Source organism: Tiliqua scincoides, chromosome 4 (genome assembly GCF_035046505.1).
Source record: "Tiliqua scincoides isolate rTilSci1 chromosome 4, rTilSci1.hap2, whole genome shotgun sequence".
NCBI classification, from domain to species: Eukaryota; Metazoa; Chordata; class Lepidosauria; order Squamata; family Scincidae; genus Tiliqua; species Tiliqua scincoides.
In genome coordinates, this window is record NC_089824.1 from 29336547 (window position 1) to 29358495 (window position 21949).

General features: G+C 42.1%; 1 protein-coding gene across 1 annotated transcript in view; it reads left to right on the top strand.

Moving 5' to 3' along the window:
• Positions 1 to 21949, top strand: part of RUNX1T1 (RUNX1 partner transcriptional co-repressor 1) — a 195052-nt gene that overhangs the window by 21529 nt on the left and 151574 nt on the right. Inside the window, exon 2 of the mRNA XM_066623152.1 lies at positions 10747 to 10919. Within this exon, the coding sequence (XP_066479249.1) occupies positions 10832 to 10919 (88 nt within the window). The 5' untranslated portion in view covers positions 10747 to 10831. The remainder of the gene's footprint in view (positions 1 to 10746; positions 10920 to 21949) is intronic.

The window sequence follows — 21949 nt, forward strand, 5'->3', positions numbered from 1 at the left end:
TCTCTCTGGTGTCCCTGATAGGGGGTGATTCCAAATTGAAGCCTTTCTTTCTTTCTTTCTTTCTTTCTTTCTTTCTTTCTTTCTTTCTTTCTTTCTTTCTTTCTTTCTTTCTTTCTTTCTTTCTTTCTTTCAGTGCAGCAGTACAGAGAAAAGTATAGTAGTGATGATTCCTACAGTCTTGTGCACCTTTGTCTGGGAATAAATAAAAGAAAATATTTCTTGACCCAGTGTTTAATTAATCTGTGGAACTCCTTGCCACAGATGTGGTATCTGGCCTAGATGCCTTTAGATGTGGCATCTGGCCTCGATGCAAGGGAGTGGCAACAGGATACAGGTATCTTTTTGTTTTCTGTGCTCCCTGAGGCATCCAGTGGGCTACGGAGAGTTACAGGAAGCTGGATTAGATGGGCCCTTGGCCTCATCCCTCAAGGCTCTTCTTATGAATAAATCCCACCAAAAGTAGTGGAACTTACTTCTGAGTAAATTTCCAAAAAGTGCCTTATAAATCTTAAAGAGTACAGATAAAGAGCCAAATTCTATGAGGTGCTGAATTCTTGACCTCACAATTCAATGAATGCTGCACCCAACTCTGCCTTAATTTGAACCATGGGAATGAGGAAGTACAACAGAAGAAATTAATGTTACATTTCAGCACTTTGCAGTCATCTACTAAGGCCAAATTACATGTTACGTTGCGTATGGAACCTTGTGAGTTTGGCTTGTGTTTCCTGAATAGCAGCTGGGATCATGTTGGGAACACACAGGGTTAAAGTGCTCCACTCCCCTTGCTCCACTTTGTTCTCCACTCTTTCCCTGGTGGCCTTCCTCAGCTACTATTTGAGAAACAAAAGCCAAGCAGCAAGGGTTTCAGGTGCTTAGATCTGTGTAATATGGGAAGAAACAGGGCCTCAGCCTTGGAATCTGAATTCAGCATCCCTTGGCCTCAGAACTTTTCTCCTCTCTCTGTCAAAAACAATTCCCAACGTTCTGTCCTACTCTCCCATCAATCCCCTGCACAGTAGAGTGATGATGGAAGGGAACTCAGGACAAGGCTATGCAAATAAAAACAGGGTTGGTTTTCTATTATTGATGTGACGCCTGGCAGGTAACGGGGTTTTCCTTTTCTATGACAGGATCCTCACATGCATCTCTTTACTTTCTCCATAGCACCACAAATTTTGGCTGGACTTGGTAGCTTTTCTCCAGTTGTCAACGTAGCTTAGTCTTCTTGCTTCTCCATGTACAGAGGTTGGGTTAAGTATTCCCTTTTGGTCCTTGCTGTCCCATGAGGAGGTTTTACAGTGGGGTGTGTGTGTGTGTGTGAGAGAGAGAGAGAGAGAGAGAGAGAATTGTAGAGTTGGAAGACATCTACAAAATAATCCGATTTCAACCCCTTTCCAATGGAGGCAGTCCACAACTACAGCAACCCCAATGGATGCTTAATGACCTCCAACAATGGTGAGCCTACCATCTTCTGAGGCAGACTGTTCTACTGCAGAACAGTTCTTAACCACCAAGAAATTCTTCCTCACATTTAATCAAAATCACCTTGTAATTTAAACTTGGTTTTGCCCTATGGAGCAATGAAGAACAAATCCACTCCTCCTTCAACATGTCACCCTCTCCGGTATTGGTAGATAGTTGCCATGTCTCCTCTTACCTTCTCTGCTCCAAATTAGACATGCCCTTTTCCTTCACCTTTTCCTCATTGGACATGGTCTGCAGCCCCTTCACCATGGTAGTGGCCCTCCATTGGACCATCTCTAGTTATATAATATTCTTCTTAAACTGTAATGCCCAGGACACAGTATTCCAGGTGGAGTCTGAATCAAGTAAAATACAGCTTAACATTACCGTTACTTCTTATGATCTGGATATTGTAATTCTGATTAGGTAGCATAGAATTGTGTTTGACTTCCTTGTTGCAGTGTCACACCACTGACTCACATTTAGCTTTTGGTCTACTAAAATATCTAAATGTTTTTCACATGTATCACTGCTAAGGCTCCTCCCTTGCAACCAGTGACACTGTTGCTGGGTCCCATACAAGATGTAGCCTGACTCCACTGTGAAAGAGGCACTTCCTGTGTTGTTGGCAACTTTTAAAAAAATGTGCGACTCCTATGCTGGCGATTGTTGTCAGTCAGCAGGACTGAATTTCTGGTAGCCACTGGCAACCATATTCATGCCCCCTCCGGATTGTCTCTTATATGGTTTCCATCCACCCATGGCATTATGAAAAGTGTGGCATCTGATAACATTATTATGGTGAGGACAAAACTTGCCCTTTTCTGCTAGTATTGGAAGATTGCCTGCAGGAGATGTTTGTGCAGTTGGTCTGGTGTGTGCAGAGTGCACAAGAGATGAGCAATACAAACAGCTTGCTCCACACACAACTGCAACTTATTCCCATTATAATGGAAACTAAGAAGATGGTCAGAGCTCTGGAGGAATGTATTCAACCTGTCTTATAAGTATTACACTCCTCTGAAAGAACAAGTCCACACTTGGGGGGATGCTGTTGGACCTAGTGTGTCTCTGGATTCTCAGGTAACTGTACAACGATAGGAGCATCTTTTACTGGTGATGGCTGGTTAGACAACTAGGTTATGGTTAGAAATGGGTTATGTCAGAATGCCAGATGCAAGGGAGGGCACCAGGATGAGGTCTCTTGTTATCTGGTGTGCTCCCTGGGGCATTTGGTGGGCCGCTGTGAGATACAGGAAGCTGGACTAGATGGGCCTATGGCCTGATCCAGTGGGGCTGTTCTTATGTTCTTATGTTACGTTCTTAACTGTGAGCATACTTAAATAAGATAGATCTGCTTTACTTACTGGTCACAATCAGGCTAGACTATCACAATCTTCTTTAAGTGGGGCTTCTTTTAAAAATGCCTGAAAAACTACTGGCTGCCAGAATGCTGGTAGGAACAAGGTGGTCAGAATATGTAGTTTCTGTTGTATACCAGCTGGATTAGCTACAGCATGGTTCTGGGCTCAATTTAATCTGTTGGTGTTAAACTTTCAAGGCCTGAACAGTTTGGGACCAGGTTATTTTAAGGTCCATCTTCACCCATGTGATTCTGCCCAGGCTATAAGCTTGATGTCCGAGGTCCTGCTCTCTGGCCTACCTTAGGAGATACACAGCTGGTACATACTGGCAGCAGCATCTTCTTGATGGTTGCACCTCATTGTGGCATTGAATTAAACAATTCACTGTGCACCCATCATAATGATGAACTTCAACTTGTTAGTCAGTATATAAAAGCCATTCCCAAGAAATGGAAACCAAGATGAGGGATATGAAGGTGAAGGGTTGGGGCAGTTCAGACAGGACCTTTTCCAAGTACAGGCTAAGAGGAATAGTCTGCCTCAGACCCTAGTAGGCTCTCCCTCATTAAAGAGGGTGACCACCTGCCAGGGTTGTCGTAGCAGCTGCCTGCACTGGTGGGTTAGACTAGATGATCTCCATCTCTAATGTTCTATGATTGTAAGTTATCTCTGAGAACACGCCCTTACTTCCTTACATATAAATGAATAGCTGCTACTCAGTCTTATGTGGAAAAGCAAAGAACAAGCCCTTGGCTTGTTCCACCCATCATGATTGCAGGAATTTTGCTAGGGAAATCATAACAAGAGAGTGTTCTGAATATCTTCAAATATCTGACTGCAAATATCATTAAATAGCCAGATCCTGTTAGGGACATAGATGGTCCAGACCAGAGGACTTCCAAATGGATTGGAGCCCTGACACTTTTCATTTTAGAAGTTTAATAGCTGATTGTCAATTATTTGAAGCTGCTGTTGCTATAGTTTAAAGTGCTTTCTATAAGTCTGTGTTTTGAAGCTAGAGATGTTCTTAATTTTTTTTTATTTTATAGGTTTCATTTTTTTTCCCAAGGAGAAAAAGTACAGAAAGTGGTGCTTTTTATTACAAGGGTTCATTTTTATAAATTATCACTATAAATTATAATTGCTTTAAAAGTGTACTTGGTAGATGGTATAAGTGGTATAGTGTCAGCAGATGCAGCCATAGGCATTACCCATGCACCTTCCCCATCCAGTTCAACTAGCCTATAGTGACCAATATGTAGATGTGTTTTTTATTTTTCTGCAGATTTCGGTGTTGTTGTTTTTAATTAACAAAAAGGAGAAGTGCAGAAAGCAGTGTGATGTGTTTTTATTTTGTTATCAGTGAAAAAAAATCACACCTCTGTTTGAAGCATCACACAAAGGCTGGCACCACACACATAGGCAAGCATCACACACATGGGCAAAGGCTGGCACCAGTCTTAGTTGTCACTTAAGGTGGAGAAAGGTTCTAGTCCTCTTTACAGGTAAAAAGTGATTGACTTGACACAGCCAAAAAAAAGAAAAGAGAGTTAAATGAAATGCCATATATTTCATTTAGGAATTTGAACCTTTATGAACTTGAGCCTTTTATTTCCATGCATTTTCTCCATTGACTTCCCATATCCATGGAGCAGAGTGCCTTGGGACAGCCTTGCTTTTATGAACAATGTCTGTGCATGGGGGTGGGAGGGAATCCTGTTTCTGCTCCTGAAATAGCAGTTGCTTAAATGGATGCACATTTTAGCAGCAGGCTGCTAACAGTTTACATGTGCTGTGCCACAGTTTCCATTTTGCTGCCTGGCCTTGATGTGCAAGCTCATGCACGGTTTGAGAAGGGGAGGAACAGTGGAGTTGAATCTGGCAAGTGCCAGCAACAGGCTCAAAAAATGATTGTTCTCCTTGTCTTTATGCAACACATTATGCTTTGCTCAGACACACTGCTCATATACACCCTGCTCCAGCTCTGGTAGCACATAAACATGAATCATTGAGCTGGTTGTGGCTGGGAAAGCACATCCCATTACAAGTAATGCAGTAAGGCCTTAACACTCGACTGCACATATTTTCCTCTCCCCACCCACCTTGCAGGCAACTTTGACCATCTAAAGGCAGATTTTTTGATATGCAAATTTTCTTAATTGCATGCCAGAAAAATTGGCGCAAGAACTGCATCTGCCTTCGTTGTGATCTGTTTTCCCATGTGGTTCTCTGCTGCTGAACGAGTTGCTCACTCTCATGGAGAGGGAGAAGACTTAACTCATTGGTAATATAAACCTGTGTGTGCCAAGGTGTTGAAGGGATTCCGGACAGTAACTAGCAATCCAGGAATTGGCAACTGCCCTTGATTTTCTTTTACGTTGATTCCGAGATGTGTACTCTTTACATCCTATTAAATTTCTGAAAGATAAACTGCTGCTAGAATGATTTGCCAGGCCCAATGGCTTCTCTTCTTAAACCTTGTCTCAGCTGAATATCTTGGAAAGGAGTGGGGGGAATAAGATAAAAGTACTTTGACTGTGAGGTTAACTGATTTCAAATAGAAGTCTCTCTCAAGTTATTGCATTCTGTACAAAATAAATACATTTCGCATATGGTTAAGATTGATCAAAAAAATTTCTGTATGCCAGTGATTACATTCCCATCTGTGATTAAGGGTTTCTGCCTGCATCTGGTTTTCACATTATATTTCTGTAACAAGAATCTTTTATATGGCAGAGTTCATTCTCTGTATTTTCTATTAGATGCAGCTTGAACTACTCAACGGATCACAGATTTACACATATGGCTTTAATTACTTCATACCATTGAGAAAAAGTAATATTTGTTTGGGAATGTATGTTTTCCCCTATTTCCATGGTTATACAACATGATGAGCTTTTTAAATGCCACTTTTCTGGAGCAATACAAATTGTTTCAGGCATTCTGTTTGAAAGTGGGGTGTAGCTGTTGAGCAAATTTGCATGGCCCTTTCATTTGCCAGCGTTAACAAATCGGACAACAAAAATAAAGTATTGCTCTACTACTGATATTGGAATGTTAGCTAGTGCTTATCTAACCAGCAGGTTTGAGTAGGAGAGCAAGAAAATAATGTAGAATGGCTTTTGCAGTGTGTGTGTGTGTGTGTGTGTGTGTGTGTGTGTGTGTGTGTGTGTGTAAACAATATAATAATTGTATCTGAGTAAAGAGTTCACACACACACCCACACTGATCTCAATATGCGTCTCCTACAAATTCCCTTTTCTTTATACTAAGACAAATTTCTGAAACCCATGAGAATCTTGGGCCAGCCAATTCATGAGGCAGCTGGTACAGGATAGAAGGATAGAATGTGATGGATCCAATGGGGTAACGGTTTCAGGGTTTCTTTCACCTCCCCCCAACCCCCCCACCAGTGCAAGTTGCAATTATTCGCTCCCACTCAGTCAAGCAAGAAGTGGATTCCCCCTTTCCGTTATTTCATGTGCATTGTTGTCAAATCTGGAAGTGTGGGACTTCCAGTTCTATTTACATGGGCAGTACAAATGATGTTCATGGTGTCCTTGAAAATAAAACTGAAATTCCCTCACTTCTGGGTTCGACAGCATCCTAGGAGCATGGTAAGTGTTAGGGTTGAAGGCATCAAGTGATGCTCCTGGGTAAGTCAAATGCTAATTGAAGGAATTTGTTATAAGAGGAATGGGATTCAGACAGCCTAGAGTAATTTGCAACCTGATTCTACAATATCACTAATGAAAGTGACTTAAGATGCAATCCTATGCATACATTCCTGGGGACAAGCACCTTGGGACTTATTTCTGAGCAGACATGCATAGGATTCTACTATTAGAGTAATCCTATATACACTGACCTTGGAATAAGTCCCATTGGTCTCCCTTGGGGCTTACTCTGAAATGGACATGCAAAGGGTTCCACTTGAATTTTTAAAAAGGAGAAGATTATCTAGCATATAAAAGTTGATCTTTTATTTTGGCTTCCACAGTTTAAAAAGATTCTTTAGTGTAGTGTTTCTCAGGTTGGTCATGAGCCAACCTGAGGTGGGTTTCAGGTGGGTCCCCATTCATTTCACTGTGTATTTTGATTCTACCATGGTATGTGACTGCATTTGGGGGAAATGTTACTTTTAACAGGCTACTATGCATATGCTTTTAACAATGATAGTCAATGGGGCTTACTCCTGGTTAAGTGTGGATAGGATTGCAGCCTTTGGGGTGTATGGGGAATTTTTTAAAACAGATCAAGCAACTGCTTGGGCGGGTTAGGAGAGTTCTTCATTTTAAATAAAGTTTTAAACTTATACTTATTGTAAACTTTTAATTTACTTACATACTTACTTAATTGATTTGATGTGATTGTATAGGAGTGTTAAAATTTTCCTGCTCATGACATCACTTCCAGGTTAATTACATCACTTTCAGTGGGTTTCAACAGATTGTCCTTCTAAAAAGTGAGTCTTGGTACTAAAAAGTTTAAGAGCCACTGTTTTAGTGAATATGAACTGAATTAAGCAGTGCTGCTCATAAGCTAAGAAGCAGAAAACCATTTGAAAATGGTTTTAAAAATAGGAAGCGTATTATTTTATCATATGGAAGTTTGACAGGTAGGACTGATCTTGCTAACTTTACATATTCTCTTTCTCCTTTAAAATGAATAGGAATTTGTCTTTAAAGACTTTGGGAAGCTGTTCTTTTAGTGAAGTCTTTTAGTGAAGTGCATGACTACTCAGAATTAAGTGCCACTGAGCTCAATAGGATTTACACCCATGCATCCTTAGTATCATCACCTACAAAAAAAAGTCGGCTTATTATGGATAGTTGTTTATATCGGGCAAATATCAATCACCCCTAAATAAGGATCCTGCTCCTTTTGTCCTGGAAATTGAATCAAAAAATGAGTTAAAGAACACACTAGGCAAAGTGAATTTCATGCAAAACTGATGAAATAGATGATTTGGTATGAGAGTAGATGCATTTATTTATTATCTTGGTTTGTTTTTTTTAACCTTTCACTGGACAATCCCAAGGCAGCTAACAAGAATATATAAAAAAACATTTACAATGAAAACAAAATCCAACAATTTAAAAAGTAATTGAGGTCTGACTCAAATGCACCATTCTGGCACCAGCATTCACAGATGTTTGTTGGATCAGGTGTGTCTGAGTGCCTTTTTTTTAAAGCAAGGAGAGAGGAGGGTGGGGGGTGGGGATATAAATTGTTGAAATAAATAATTCCTGACTCCCTGAAGCAGGGCATTCCATCATTTAAGAGTATTTATATTTTGTGAAATCTCTGGGCAGGTTTACAGGTACATGCCTGAAGGGTCATTTTTATTATTTTGCTTTATTTATCTATTGGCTAACATTTTTGATCAAGTGATTTTATTTATGAAATACCAACAATACACTGATGCTTGGTGGGATATATTTGGGTTAGATTTTTTTCAAATATATACAACATTTGGTAGATGCTTATGCATGTTTAGGATCTGCTTGCAAGTGTGTAGGTGCACAGTTTGAACATAAGAACAGCCCCACTGGATCAGGCCATAGGCCCATCTAGTCCAGCTTCCTGTATCTCACAGTGGCCCACCAAATGCCCCAGAGAGCACACCAGAATACAGGAGACCTGCATCCTGGTGCCCTTCCTTGCACCAGGCATTCTGACATAGCCCATTTCTAAAATCAGGAGGTTGCACATACACATCGTGTCTTGTAACTCATAATGGATTTTTCCTCCAGAAATTTGTCCAATCCCCTTTTAAAGGCATCTAGGCCAAATGCCATCACCACATCCTGTGGCAATGAGTTCCATAGACCAACCACACGCTAAGTAAAGAAATATTATCTTTTGTCTGTCCTAACTCTCCCAACACTCAATTTTAGTGGATGTCCCCTGGTTCTGGTATTATGTGAGAGTGTGAAGAACATCTCTCTATCCACTTTATCGTTCCCATGCATAATTTTGTATGTCTCAATCATGCCCCCCTCAAGCGCCTCTTTTCTAGGCTGAAGAGGCCCAAACGCCGTAGCCTTTCCTCATAAGGAAGGTACCCCAGCCCAGTAATCATCTTAGGGCACAATCCTAACCCCTTATGTCAGTACTTTCCAGCACTGGCATAGTGGTGCCAATGGGACATGTGCTGCATCCTGCAGTTGGGTGTCACTCACGGAGGCCTCCTCAAAGTAAGGGAATGTTTGTTCCCTTACCTCAAAGCTGCATTGCCCTTATGTCAGTGCTGGAAAGCACTGACATAAGGGGTTAGGATTGCACCCTTAGTCACTCTCTTTTGCACCTTTTCCATTTCCACGATGTCCTTTTTGATATGTGGCAACCAGAACTGGATGCAATACTCCAGGTGTGGCCTTACCATTCATTTGTACAATGGTATTATAATATTAGCTGTTTGGTTCTCAATACCTTTTATAATGATCCCAAGCATAGAACTGGCCTTCTTCACTGCCGCTGCATATTGGGTCTACACTTTCATCGAGCTGTCCACCCCCACCCCATGATCTCTCTCCTGATCTGTCACAGACAGCTCATTGCATTGCATGTGCCTATCCTAGAGACTCCATGTTTAAACACCTCCCTTGGGCATAGTACTGTCTTGAGAAAGTTTGTCTTCTGTAATGCGCACAGACTACGAGCGATACAAACAGTCCTAGCTAAATCATTCTAAAGGCCGACAATGATGGAGAAGGTAAATTCTCAAATTCTTATAATCCACTGTAGGTTTCACAATACAGGGGAATAGGTATATTTGTATAAAGCTGGTGAGCACAATATAATAAAGGTAGAACTGGGCCACCTGTGATGCTGACTGAGGTGGTTGCCCTGGGCAGCAGATTGGTGGGGGCACCTATCTTCATCTGTACACTCACCTCTGTTTTTGATCCTCCTCCCATTTCCTGACTTGGAAAAGGAAGACAGAGCAGAGGAGGACATGTGGAGGAGAAGAGAATGGGGGCTAGAGCGTCTGTGACACTTTAGCCCACTGCTCACTGGCTACAGTGACCCACTTGTGTGCCCTAACATGGCATCACTGGGACATGGTATGCAAACCATTTTAAACTCCATGGGATTTTTATATTGCAGTTTTTTGGGGAAGGGTTTCAGGTTCTGGGTGGCTACAATACTTACGTAGTGAAACTCAGTGGTGGATCTCCCCTGCCCTGTGCCCCAGGGCAAAGGTCCATGATGGTGCCCCCCGTGCGATGCTGCCACCCCCTGCATGCAAAACTGCCCCCCCTTACGTGGAGTGCATGGAGCCTTGCACAATTCCAGGACTCACCAGGGAAGCCTACTGAAGCCTCCCTGGGCTCTTACACTGTTGCCTTCTGAAAACCATAAGCACAGTTTCTGACCACATCAGGAGGCTCAAAAGGCTTCCCGAGCAGCCCTAGAGATGTGTGGGGCTCTGCACTCGGGGCATTTGCGCCATTCATTCAATTGGAGGTCTGCTACTGGCGAAGCCCTAATGATGTATTGCATGTAAACAGTTTAATTCCCCTCAAGTCCATAGGAATATGTCTTCCCATGAACAAGGAGACCGCTTTAAGTGAGGTGAAAATAACAAACTTTATGGGTGAAATGTCTGAGCTCATCTAAGTTGGTATTGGAAATAATGGGACTTAAGTCAGTCATGACTACCTTCTCTCACTGTTTTAATGGGACTTAGCTCTGATTAATTTTCTTCAGATACCACACAGTGTGTGCATTAGTCCCCCCCCCCGGGTGTACAATTTGATAATAAAATATATTCTCTTTGGATGATAGTTATTATTCTTTGTTCCTTTTCAAAAAGGACCTAGTATTATTTTGTAAGAGCGGCTTGATGCCTCAAACTGGCTGTGATATGTGCATTTTTGTTTTTTTCCCCTTTTGTTGTTGTCAATAGAAAAGATTGATCTCTGGGCTGGTGAGCATAATATCTGTCCCAGTCAGAAAAGGAGAGAGGAAATTAGCAGGACGATTGGTGGAGAATGATATCTGTCAAAAGAAACACTTGGAGAGCACTGAGTTTAGTAATAGGTGACTGCCGGAAAAAGGGGAACTTTGAATTTTGCCAAGGTAAGGAACAGATTTGTAATTAACATACTTCTTTGTATTTATTGAGAAAATTAATTTGATTTATTGTGCCTTGTCCTCTTCTAACTTTGCTTGAAATCGTCTCCTTGTTGCTCCATGTGCTTCTGCATTACTTGGAATGTACTTGTGTAGAACTTCAAATTTTTGGATGCTATGCATGAAGAATATTGTGCAGAAAAAATAATGTCCACACTTACCTCAAAGCGTGAAAAGTCTAAGCAAGGGAGTGGATTAGATATGCAGCATCCATCCTGCTGATGGGCATTTATCTCTCACTTTGAGTCCAATTTGTTGCCTTGTTATAGATGTACAGTTGAAATGGTGTCTACATGTGTACATTGTTCATACATAGGCCTAATCAGTCTTCTAATTTTGTGAAGCAACAACCCATCCATCATGGGTTTAAGCTTGATGCACATACACCTCATTACCAATATTACCACCAACTCACAGGCACAAAATGAACTTAGAAGTGGGGCAGGTGGATTGAAGAGTGGGAGAGGGTGAGAGGGCACCACACCCATCATGCATGGATGCTGCATGCTTTGAAGTGCATATGTATAGCTCTTTAATGCTTTGTGACTCAAACCACTTACTCAAAAATATGGCCAATTAATGGGGCCATCCCAGATTGAGTGGTTGTGTTTACAGTGCTTTTAAAGCTCTAGTCATTTTAACCTTGCAACCTTTGGGGAGGAGGGGAACATTTCTGATGCTTTTACAGATGTGCCTTTCTCTGAGTTAATGAATTTTTGTGAGAGGGTTGAATGGGCAATTGTATTTCTGAACCTGTATTTTGACTGATGTTAATGTGTATGTATAAAGCACAAAGGGTACAAGGTACATCAGTTACAGATGAAAGCTATGAGAGATTCAAATATATTGAAGTTAACCCATGAAAATCATCAGTGATTTCCCGCCATTTTGTTCTCCTCAAGCTATGAATGCTTTGTTGACTCATAGCTCTGCCAAAAGCCATGAGTCATTTTTGTGCATCCCCCAAATGTCTGTTCTTTATGGGAGCAACTTCCTTATAAAGCCTCTAGTTTATGGGAAATTTCACCTTCTTGCTGAAATTCTTCTTTTCCTTCCCTTCAAATTCCTAAACATGGTTTGTCTAGCAGGACCCTCCATCCCTGTCTAACATTTTTCATGTTTATAATCTCCCTTTTTGTTCAGTCAAGATAATATCTGGGGAAAGGTGTCAAAAGTGGTTCTTGAACTATTGGTTGTTTCTTGAATTACCAACTGCTGAGACCTACAGTACTCCCACTCTGTAGAACGTTTGAGAACTTTTTGATAACTGTGGCTTTCTGCCATCCAGCACAGCCCTTTGCATTTCAAGATGGGTTGCCTATCCTAACCAGGTGCCTGTCTTGCAGTACAGCAGTGCCAATATGGCTGTCACGGTATCCCACAGAGGCAGCTGGAGGTCTCCTTGAGGTCAGGGAACATTAATTCCCTGACCTCATTTTGAGTCCCAGCCTGCCCTATGGGGCTGCTCTGATCTAGACCAGCTCAAATACTAGTGCAGAAATGAGTAGCCCTGTGTGGGACAGGGGTTAAGATGCAGCAGAGGACTCCTTCACTATCCCCACTCCCTTCCCGGGCCTGAACCACTCTCCTTCCCACCCTCCCCTCAAACACCACCTCCCCACCCTCCCTCCCTCTGCTTCCCCACCGCCCAGCAGTGTATTTATCTTGATCGGTGGGTGCAGCTCCAGTGCTGGCAGAGGCTTCTCCACCAACAGCACTGGCCTCTGCATGACCGCAGCGTGCTTTATGGCATGTTTGCGACCATGTACCTGCCTGTCCTACTGGCAGGAGCAGTGTAGGATTGGACTCTGATCAGATGTGTAAGAAAGTACAGTCCAGTCTCTGTTAAGCACCTTTATGTCCCATTGATTTCAGCAGGAGAATTAAGCATGTGCTTAGCTTAAGATACTCTTCAGTGTGTCTTAAGGTCTGTAAATTTATGGGATCAGTCCCTCAGTTGGAAGAATTCAGTTAGCCCTGAAAGACAGGCCAATAAAACCACAGCTAAAAGTGCCTACATGTATGTAACGATACATCCAGGTTTGGATACTCTGGCCTTCTGATCTTTTGCCAGATTGAAATTTTGTCAGGTAAATTGAGAGAAGATGCTATCTGGCACTTGCTGGAATCTAATAGCTGCTCTTCAAATCTGCATCTAGGAACAGATTGGGTACGCAGCAACTTTCTTCCAAGTTGTGCTTAATGGGTATATTTCCTTCTTTTTAAGTTTTTAAAGAAGTTGCCCTTTCAAATGGTGTGATTGGGAGTACATTTTCATTGCCTTGCTAATGAAAAGCAGAGATAAAGCTAGGCTGAAATATCAGCATTTCCTTTTCTGAGATATCCTTAGCAGTGTACAGAAAAGTAGTCTGAAGATTGTTTAAAAAAATATTTTTTTCTACCCATGCCTGCTTAAAGGTAATACAGCATTGAAAAGCCTACTGAACTAGTCAAAATGACTGCTACTCCTAGCCCAGTTTAGTGAAGTTCCAGAAGCACTCGTGATATACGACTGGGGTTGCGAACGTGAATGAACTTTAGATCTATAAAACTGGCAACAGCAAATACATTATCCCCATCTTCTTATTCAAGTTGGCAAAAAAGTGAGGATAAAATCCTAGTATTGCACAAAACAATGTGTTCATTTTCTATTAATCCTCACATAATCCTCATATTAACATCATCATAGTGATATGGGGGGAAGGGTTAAATTGAGAGAAAGTGGCTGCTTTAGGGCCCAACTCTATTTCAGTGCTGGTGCAGTCATGCCAATGGGGAGTGTGTTGCATCCTGTGGTGAGGAGGCAGTCATGGAGGCCTCCTCAAGATATGGGAGCATTTGTTCCCTTACCTCAGGGCTGCATTGCAGCTGTACTGATGCTGAAAAGTTGAATAGGATTGGGACCTTAGGCTGCTGAGGGCCACCTAGAGGGGAACTTTGAACCTGGAATTTAGTGATTTACTGCTACTCTGCTAAGGCTGCAATCCTATATTCCCAGCAGGCATGTGTGGGATTGAGCTGTAGGTCTTATATAATGAATTCCCTATTGAAATGACATTGTGTCATTGTCCTTCTTGAGGTGTTAAATTTGTACCCATTGCATTTCTTGGCCTCTTGGCTCTATCGTTAACTAGTTTTCATTCATTCATTCATTCATTCATTTAGTTTATTTACATATTTATACCCTGCTTTACCTCCTTAGCAGGCATTCAATTTTCCAAAACTTTTTATTTATTTATATAAAGATTTTTATCCCGCCTTTCCTCTGCTGAAGCAGATGTATCACTGTTTATATATACAGGTCCAGCCTTGTTATACACGGATTTTTTATACACGGATTTGACTCAAAACAAATGGCCCCTGTAAATTTGAAGGAATGTGCTGATCCCTGAAGAAGGGGAAAAATGCAGCTCTTTAAAATAACAGTTTAGAAACTGCCTTTTACTGTTGCAGAGAGACAGTCATACAAGTGATTACAGGTATAACCAAAGTATCCACAGATTTTTCTATCTCAAAGCTGATGAGAAGGGCCCTTTAAATTAAAGGAAAACAGTCATTTAATAATGCCAGACAGGGCAGCCTGCTGACAATCTATCAACGCTTCTCTCTGCTGGCTTCAATCCTCCCTTCCCCCCTGGCAGTGATTAGCACCTTCTCCATTCTTTCCCCCTTGCTGGGGCTCCTGGTGAAGGGAGGGATTGCTAACTCCTAGTGAAGCCTAAGCACCTGGAGAGACACTGATTACCTCTGTGTGCATTACAAAGGTCATCAAGGCGGTTTTTAAATCACTGGAGCAAAGAGACTTTGTTTTTAAAATTGATTTGCTATAGTGCGTTTTTTGCCATCCGCCTGAGTTCTTGGAATGGAACCCTTGTGAATAATGAGTCTCAACCTGTACGCACATTTATTATTGTTGTGGTTGTTTTTATTAATAAGAATATTTATATACCTCTTGACAAAAAAGTTCACAAAGCAGTTGCAGAGAAAATCAAATAAATACATGGTCCTTTGTCCCAAAAGGTCTCACAACCTACAAAGAAACACTAGTAAACAGCTGCTGAAAAAGATACTGCTCTGGGATGAGGAAAGACATTTACATTCCCCTTGCTAACTACAAGATGAGTTAAATATAAGACACTTGAAAAAGTGCATCTTTGCCCACTTAGCAAGGGTTAATATATGCAAATATGCATACACCTAATAATTAAGGATAGTATTTATGTGTCTGAGGCTTTATTTTAGGCTTACTCAGGGGCATACCCCCAGAGGAGCTTTATTTTAGGCATACCAGAGGGGCTTTATTTTAGGAAAGCATTCCAAGTTTGTTATCCTTTATAGTGCCATAGGACTCTTTGTCACGTTTGCTACAAGAGGTTCACAGTGTTCCCCGCTGAAATAATTTATGAACTTACACCTCTCATATACTGTATATCCAGCAGCAGTTGCCTTGATTGTGGTAGCTAGTAAAATTGCCCTTCTGAACTTCTATGGCACAAGAATTGCTATGGACTATATCTCTAATCTGCCAGTTTCCAAGTTACATTTATTCACAGTTTTGGGGCTGCTCGAGGAAACATAGTCTTGATTCAGACATCACACAAAAATGTGGTTTGACATGAAGTGAGCAAACGTTGTGCTTGCACACTCTCTCTTCCAATTTTCTGGCCCCCTTCCTGTTCCTCCTGACTTTCTTTTTGTGACAAATCATACTGTGATATTACATTAGATCCAGATAAACTGGTTTGTACAAGCCTTAGTTTTCCTGCAAATGAGAAACTGGGACCATGGTTAAAGATGGTTTTCATTTCTTGTTTTCAGGAAAATGAAGATTAGATCAAAGCAATTTGCAAGAGTTGCAGATGTAAAGGCAAACTATTGCCCCTCTTTAGGTTTTTGAGTGAATAGGTGGAAAAATGGAGATAAAAATCACCAGTTAGCCAGGGCCCCTGCTCCCAAAGCACTGTAAATCAAGCTGGGATTTGTCATGAAAGAGAGAGATTGGATGAGCAGCAGGTGTGAAGGAAGTGCAAGCCCAAGACCCACCTGTAATCCTAAACATACTTCATGATCCACTGCAGAGGTGAGGGTTCAGCGTTCTTGCACCCGAAAAGCTAGGGCTTTAGAATGCAGGGAGAAACTCAGCACTTGCCTTTACAGATAACCGCATTATGTGGGGGTTTGGTCATGGAGTATTCAACATCAGGGAGCTGGCTAGTTATTGTAGTTCCATCTCTCTCTCACCCCTCCATTCAATGAAGAGGGTTTCAAGTTTACCATGAAAGGGCACTGGAGCATGCAAGGGGGAAGACACAAATGATGTAAACCTGATGTAATGCGAAATTGAACCACAGCATGTGTTCTGGCCCTTAGCCTAGCATTGAATTATTTCACTTGCACCCCACTGTTCCTTCAGGATGCTCAGAGCCTCGGCAATCTCACAGTGACCGTTTTGAGAGTAGTTTTGTTTTAAAAATGCAACAGTGTATTAGAGTCATTTTTCTGATTATGTGCTGCAGAAAATTAGGAGTCCTGTGCATAACTGATTGCTGGCCTATCCGAAATAAATTTCTATAAGTGAAGTTGATTTGGAACAATAATGAGAGGTGGCCATTCTATTCAGCTTCCCGTCTGAACCTATAAGAAAATGCTGGGCAGAAGTCCAGCTTTAAAGTACAAATAAAATAGTAAAAAATCTATGTGAACCATAAGAAAAAAAAGTGAATGGAACATTTAGAATCTAGGAAAAAGAGAGGCGAAGAACCAAAACTCCACACCTGGGCTTTTCATGATCCCTTATCCTGGATTATCCTGGGGCCTTTGAACTTTGGTCTTTTAATTGTATCAGAGGTTGAATCAATTTAAGAAAGAATCAACAGCCTCTTAACCCTTACCTAACTGTGTCTCTAATTCCTCTCTTTCTCCCTTTCACCCCAGAAAAAGTTATTACACTGACATAATAGCAGTGTGTGGGGGGGGGGGATGCCCTGGGATGCTACCCAGCAGGGGATGGTGCTGCAACCCTTTCCCCTCCTCGCTGCCCATTTTTTGTTTTTCTTTTTCTCCTTAAGGCCCCTTTACAGGGTTTTCTGAGGCCTGTGGCTTCCCTGGTCCCCACTAAAAAGGTCACTTCTGTTTTTTGGCTGGAAATGTGAAATGACGTTTTTAGACCTGGGAAGGAGGCAGCATTTTGCAGTTCTGGCCCTGGGCAGCACAGGGTCCAGGATTACAATTGAGCATTCATAAAGGTAAAGCCAGGTCAGTTGCTCATCTCTGACTAGTGTAGTTTGCAGTTCTTTCATAGAGAAACACAAATAAATGACCCAAGATCATTGCAAGACATTGAACCAAACTGGTTGTGACTGGGGTAGACCCATGTTCCTTTTTTCATGCCCATTTTATTCCTGTGTGACAGGGGTGTCCAAACTTTTTGGCAGGAGGGCCACATCATCTTTCTGACACTGTGTGGTGGGCTGGGGAAAAAAGAATTAATTTACATTTCAGATTTGAATAAATTTATATGAATAAATATATTAGAGATGGAACTTATATGAATGAATGAAGGTCTTGCAATAGCGCAAGGCCCATAAAAGGCCTTGCACAAAGCAAGGCTAGCCTTTTCTTCACTGCCACTGCTGCATCACAGACATGAAACAGCAAGCAGTGGAGGGAGCCCTCATCCCACAGCTCATGTGAGAGGTCAGTCGCCCTCACACTGAGAACAGTTGCGTTTGGCCAGTGTTGGCTCCAACAAATCTCCGGAAGGCCAGAGGCTCACTGGAGACCGGGCGCTCCCCGTGGCCCTGATTGGGAGTCCCTGAGGGCCGCAAGTGGCCCCCGGGCCAGGGTTTGTGCACCCCTGCTGTGTGACATAGGATCTACACCCCCCCCAGTCATGAAGCTTACAGGGGTAGCTTTGAACCAGCAACTAAAAAGGAGGAGTCAAGTACACTGCCCTGAGCATTTTGAAGGAAGGGTGGTCTACAAATGTGAAAAAATAACTGTGTTCCTTTTACTATTAGAGGAAGCCTCCATAACTCTTTTAAAATATAAACAAGGTGGACACATGACTGATACTTAGAGGTGGGATACAATGGTGATAATGAAATAAAACACATAACACCACTTTCTACAATTGTCATTTTTGTAAAAAAGCAAACAAAAAACTGCCAGTTTTATTTGGTTTTTATTTATCATTTATTGGAAGGTGCATGGGTAATGCCTGTGGCTGCATCTGCTGACATCATACCACTTATATCATCTACCTAATACACTTTTAAAGCAATTATTTATAATGCAAATTTTGAATAAAAACACATAGCAGCACTTTTTGCAATTTTAACATTGGAAAACTACAAAATTCACAAAAAACTGTTTTCTTTCACCTCTACTGATAGTTCTATCACATGTAATTCGGCCACATGCAACTGAAATATTCTAAAGTTCCTTGAGATGGTTGTTTCAGGATAACAGCTTGGGAGGGACCAATTCTATGTTACTTTAGTGGCAGGAGAACCACTTCTCCATGGCAGATCTCACACAGCTGTGATAAGAGCCTGGATACTCGAATTACATGGGCAAAACCAATGAGATGGATCTTTTCCACCTAATCATTGCCTTTCTTCACCAGTGAGTAACGATTGGGCAGAAAAGACTAATGCATCTGGGACCATGCATGCAGTTTATGGTTTAGAGTTGCTTACTGCAACAGTGTGGGATTTTGCCAAGATGAAGCAGCTGAGGTAATATGAACAGGCCCAGAGTCTTGGTTGTTTACATAGAGACAATTGGTTGCTGATTAAAGACAGAGAATTTCCTGTCTTGCTCCTGTATTATTCACTCACAGATCATGGTGTACATATAGCCTGTTTTGAACTATCACATCTGAAGGTACTCTTCTGTTGTTGAAGATACTATATCATAACAACAGCCCTGGTTTCTACAAATAGTTATTTGTCCCATGATGAAATATCAAAAAAATAGGACCTGGTATTGTGGTATTCTGCTTTCTTATCCAACATATTTTTTTTTTTTTTGAGCTTTGGAGGAGCAGGTGCATGGCAAATCCTTTGAAAGCACACCTAAAGTAAGTGATATACACCAATGCATAGTACACCTAAAGTAAGTGATAAAAGTTATAGACCCTCCACAATGTACCCTAGATGACTCTCCTTCACATTGGGTCCATGCTCATCAGAGTCTGGTTCATGCAGTTCTTCCACTTCCACTAAACAGAATGAGACTGCAGAAACGGGACCCTCATGGACACAGACATGTATGTGAGGTCCATGTCAAGTGGCTGACATGTTTGGGCCTCTTCAGCCTAGAAAAGAGGCGCCTGAGGGGGGACATGATTGAGACATACAAAATTATGCAAGGGATGGACAGAGTGGAGAGATGCTCTTTACACTCTCACATAACACCAGAACCAGGGCACATCCACTAAAATTGAGTGTTGGGAGAGTTAGAACAGATAAAAGAAAATATTTCTTTACTCAGCGTGTGGTTGGTCTGTGGAACTCCTTGCCACAGAATGTGGTGATGGCATCTGGCTGGACGCCTTTAAAAGGGGATTGGACAAGTTTCTAGAGGAAAAATCCATTACGGGTTACAAGCCATGATGTGTATGTGCAACCTCCTGATTTTAGAAATGGGCTATGTCCGATGCAAGGGAGGGCACCAGGATGAGGTCTCTTGTTATCTGGTGTGCTCCCTGGGGCATTTGGTGGGCCGCTGTGAGATAAAGGAAGCTGGACTAGATGGGCCTATGGCCTGATCCAGTGGGGCTGTTCTTATGTTCTTGTGCCTCATGATGAGCACGCATCTTTACCAGCACATTGCCAAACTTACTGTGGTTACGGTGCCCTTTCATGGCTGCTTCTTCTTCCTGGTTCTCCTAGATGCTGCCATCTTGGATCATGTGAGATGTCACACAATTCTCACACAATCCAATATGGCAGTGTCCATGAGAACTGGAAAGGCCATAGGGGACATCCCACAGCAACCCTGTGAATTCATTGTGGCACCCTCAGATGTCATAGCACACAGATTGGGAACTATACAGTGCCTTTGGGATGTTGTGTATGAGTGTAGTTGTGGCTATTGGCCAACCACTCCTTTAAGCAGGTTGTAGGTTAATAGTCCAGAATGATCATTATTGATTGAGCCAATGGGCACAGTATAGTGGTTTCCAAATTTACCTCAGTCACAACACACCTACAGACTCTTCTTCCTGGTGGAGCTGGGCACCACCATCTTGGATCTTGCAAAGTCCAAGATGGCGACATCCAAATCTCATGAGATTTTCTGAGATCCAAGATCGCAGCACCTGGAGGATCAGGTAGCAGAGGCAACCCAGGACATCCTGTGGCATATGCCTGTGAGTGTGCCATGATGCCCTAAGGTGCTGTGATGCACACCTTGGGAACCCCTGGTCTAGTGGTTAGGAATTGGTAACCTGATATGCGGGAAATATCTCTGTGTCCTGGAAGGAGCTAGCATTTTGGCTGATTAGAGAGTACAGAGAGGGAGCAAAACAACAATTGGTAGATTAGGGGAGAGAGAGAGTTAGCTGAAACTGAAGGTGCAAGATCAGGAGACCCAAGTGGTTTGGTGTATCTTCTGCCCTGAAATACAGGGGGCCCCCATATCCTCGGATACCGTATTAGCGGATTCAGTTATTTGTGGATCAAGTCCAGGTCCCGCTCAGCACACACCCCCTCCAGAGGTGAGGGGAGCTTTGCTCCCCTCACTTCTGGAGGGGAGTTTGAACTCAGAAGAGGCTGGAGAGTCTGTCCCCACCTCTGCTGAGCTTAGACTGAGCTTTAGAGCACAAAACACTTGACTTCTGGTTTCTCTATGAAACTAGAAGTCACGTGTTTTTCGGAAGAGTCTGGGGACATGTCTCCCACCTCTGCTGAGCTCAGACTCCCCTTCAGAGGCGAGGGGAGCAGAGCATCTCTCACCTCTAGAAGGGGGGCAGGCCCTGGACTGTGGGGACAAGCATTTGTTCATATCCACAATTTCAACTGTCTGCAGGGGGGTTCCGTAATGGAACCCCCACAGATAAGGGGGCACACCTGTAGTCAAGTAGCCTCCCCCATGCTACCCTTGAAGTTTGAAAATAAAACAAATATTGCAAAGATGCCATAAATCTCCAGGGTGCTCCCAAGCAAAGGAAACTAAACCCAGTAATATTGCACCTGGAACTTTTCATCCTTGTGAAAGTGGGGAATGTAATAAATGTAAAACAACAAATTATATCTTTAGAATAATTACAATACGGAACGAACAGCAAGGTAATCCATAAATGAGAAAATACAGGAGCCTTTAACTTTTAAAATGAATATATTACTGAAACCTATTTTTTTCTTTTGAGAATGTGTGTGTGTGTGTGTGTGTGTGTGTGTGAGAGAGAGAGAGAGAGAGAGAGAGAGACTGTTTTCTTCTTGGTGATATGCTAAGGGTCTGATAACATTAATGGGCTTTGCCTCACACGGAGTTCTGAGTATATTGTACCACTGCTCACTGATCCCAGGTCAGTGTGATGCGTGAAATCAATTTATTTGAATCTCTTTGCCTCTATAGGAATTTGGCGGCATGCCAGTTGTTTTCATTTAATGTTCTTTGTGTTGAACATGGACAAGCAGGACTGCTTTCGCACTCCCCTTCTCGCTTGTCTTTCAGCCCATGCTCCATTCTACAGATTCTTGAGACAAAGCAAGAATATGTTACTTAAAAAAAAAAAATTTAAAAGAAAGAAAAATCCTATTTTGTTTCAGATGGTATTTTAAACAGTTGGAAATTAGGTCAATTGCAAAGCCACCTTTGTGTATGCTTCCAACATTGCTTGCCAGTCATATGTTGTGCATCAAACAATTCAGGAGTTGTTAGCTTTGTGGGTGAGGGGAAAGCTGATTTTAAAAATCTTAAGCAGGAGAAGGAGAAGGATCAAAGGAAGGGAAAACCTCTAAGCTATT